The 1,345-nt window shown below is 37.4% G+C and overlaps 1 protein-coding gene across 1 annotated transcript in view; it reads right to left on the reverse strand.

Moving 5' to 3' along the window:
* Positions 1-795, reverse strand: part of pigg (phosphatidylinositol glycan anchor biosynthesis class G) — a 68,145-nt gene extending 67,350 nt beyond the window's left edge. Inside the window, exon 1 of the mRNA XM_035669701.1 lies at positions 392-795. Coding sequence (XP_035525594.1) covers positions 392-545 — 154 coding nt within the window. The 5' untranslated portion in view covers positions 546-795. The remainder of the gene's footprint in view (positions 1-391) is intronic.
* Positions 796-1,345: the final 550 nt, after the last annotated feature.

Consider the following 1,345-nt stretch of genomic DNA (forward strand, 5'->3'; position numbering starts at 1 on the left):
AGTAGTCCCATACACTGGGAGAAAGGGAAGGTGGTGAGAAGAATTGGGGATCTGGGAGGGCTGGAGGGGAAGATAAGAACATGAGGTACATTACATTCCCTTAAAGAGACCCTTAAAGTGATGATTTACTAATATAACAGGTAAGTAAGCAGTGATAGGCGCTCTTATAATAATGTATGTAATAAACAAAACAGGTAAGCACAATAAATGATTCCCTGTGCAGTACTTTTTGAATGATATGGCGAGCCTCTATGAAGTTGTGATTTATTGTGGCATGGTATGAGCTGCATACGTGCAAAAAAAAACAAAAAAACAACACTTTTGTGTCCCCCCCCCTAATCCTGACATGGGATCTGCACCTGGACGCAGGTGAGACACGCTGTGAACTCACCTGTCAGCGGCTCCGATGGGAGATCTGACAGCTTGCTCTTGGATGAGAGGGAAGACCTGACAGGCACAGGGAAGAAGCCCCGCAGGAAGAGGGCGACGCCAATCACCTCGGAGATTAAAATAAACGAGGCGAAAACAGACGAGCGGACCTTCATTTTGCCTAAACTGAGAGAGTAAAGAGGAGAGGAGTTGTTTTTGAACTAGCAGCCGACGAGACGCGTCCTTGCGCACAGATAAAAGAAGCTGTAACGTCTCATTTTATATGTTTACACTGGCAAAGCGACACATTACAAAGCCACCTGTCTCCGTACTTCATGACCCGCCTTTATGTTATATATTCGTGGCTGTATTTGAGGATTAAAAACACTAATAGCAGTTAGCGCTGCAGCCATTCATAGCTGCTTCCGTGTTGAGAGACTGGAACTACGGGTATTACAGAGAATCAAACTAAACCAGTTCGCTTTTTTTTGTGTGTTTTGTTCCCAGGTTGTTGTCAGTTTAACAGGAAGAGTTAAGATGGCTCAACAAGACCATAACAGAGCAATAATAATAACATAAAATATAAAAATACTGTATTTAATATGATATTTATAATTAAATAATAATTATGTTACAATAACTAACAATAGATCTACAAATAGAAATGTGTATATATTAGGTATACACATGTAAAATAAGAATAGAAAATAGTCAAATATAATGAGAGTCTAAGTATGTATATAACAATATATAGAGATGGAGGCTATTTATGGCTATATATGGAATAAAATACAGGATACTAAACTTCATAATATTATAATGTATAATTAAAAGAAAAAAAAAATAGGATACAAAAAAGCAACACTATAGGCAATAAAGACCTGTAAATTAAATACAAGAGTATGGTGTAACAACCTAGTTAAACTTCTACAACCACTGAGAATAATAATAATTTTACATTTATTTCATCTGAGTG

The sequence above is a fragment of the Morone saxatilis genome, unplaced genomic scaffold, assembly GCF_004916995.1.
Source record: "Morone saxatilis isolate NCDOM2014 unplaced genomic scaffold, NCSU_SB_2.0 Contig22, whole genome shotgun sequence".
Classification (NCBI taxonomy): domain Eukaryota; kingdom Metazoa; phylum Chordata; class Actinopteri; family Moronidae; genus Morone; species Morone saxatilis.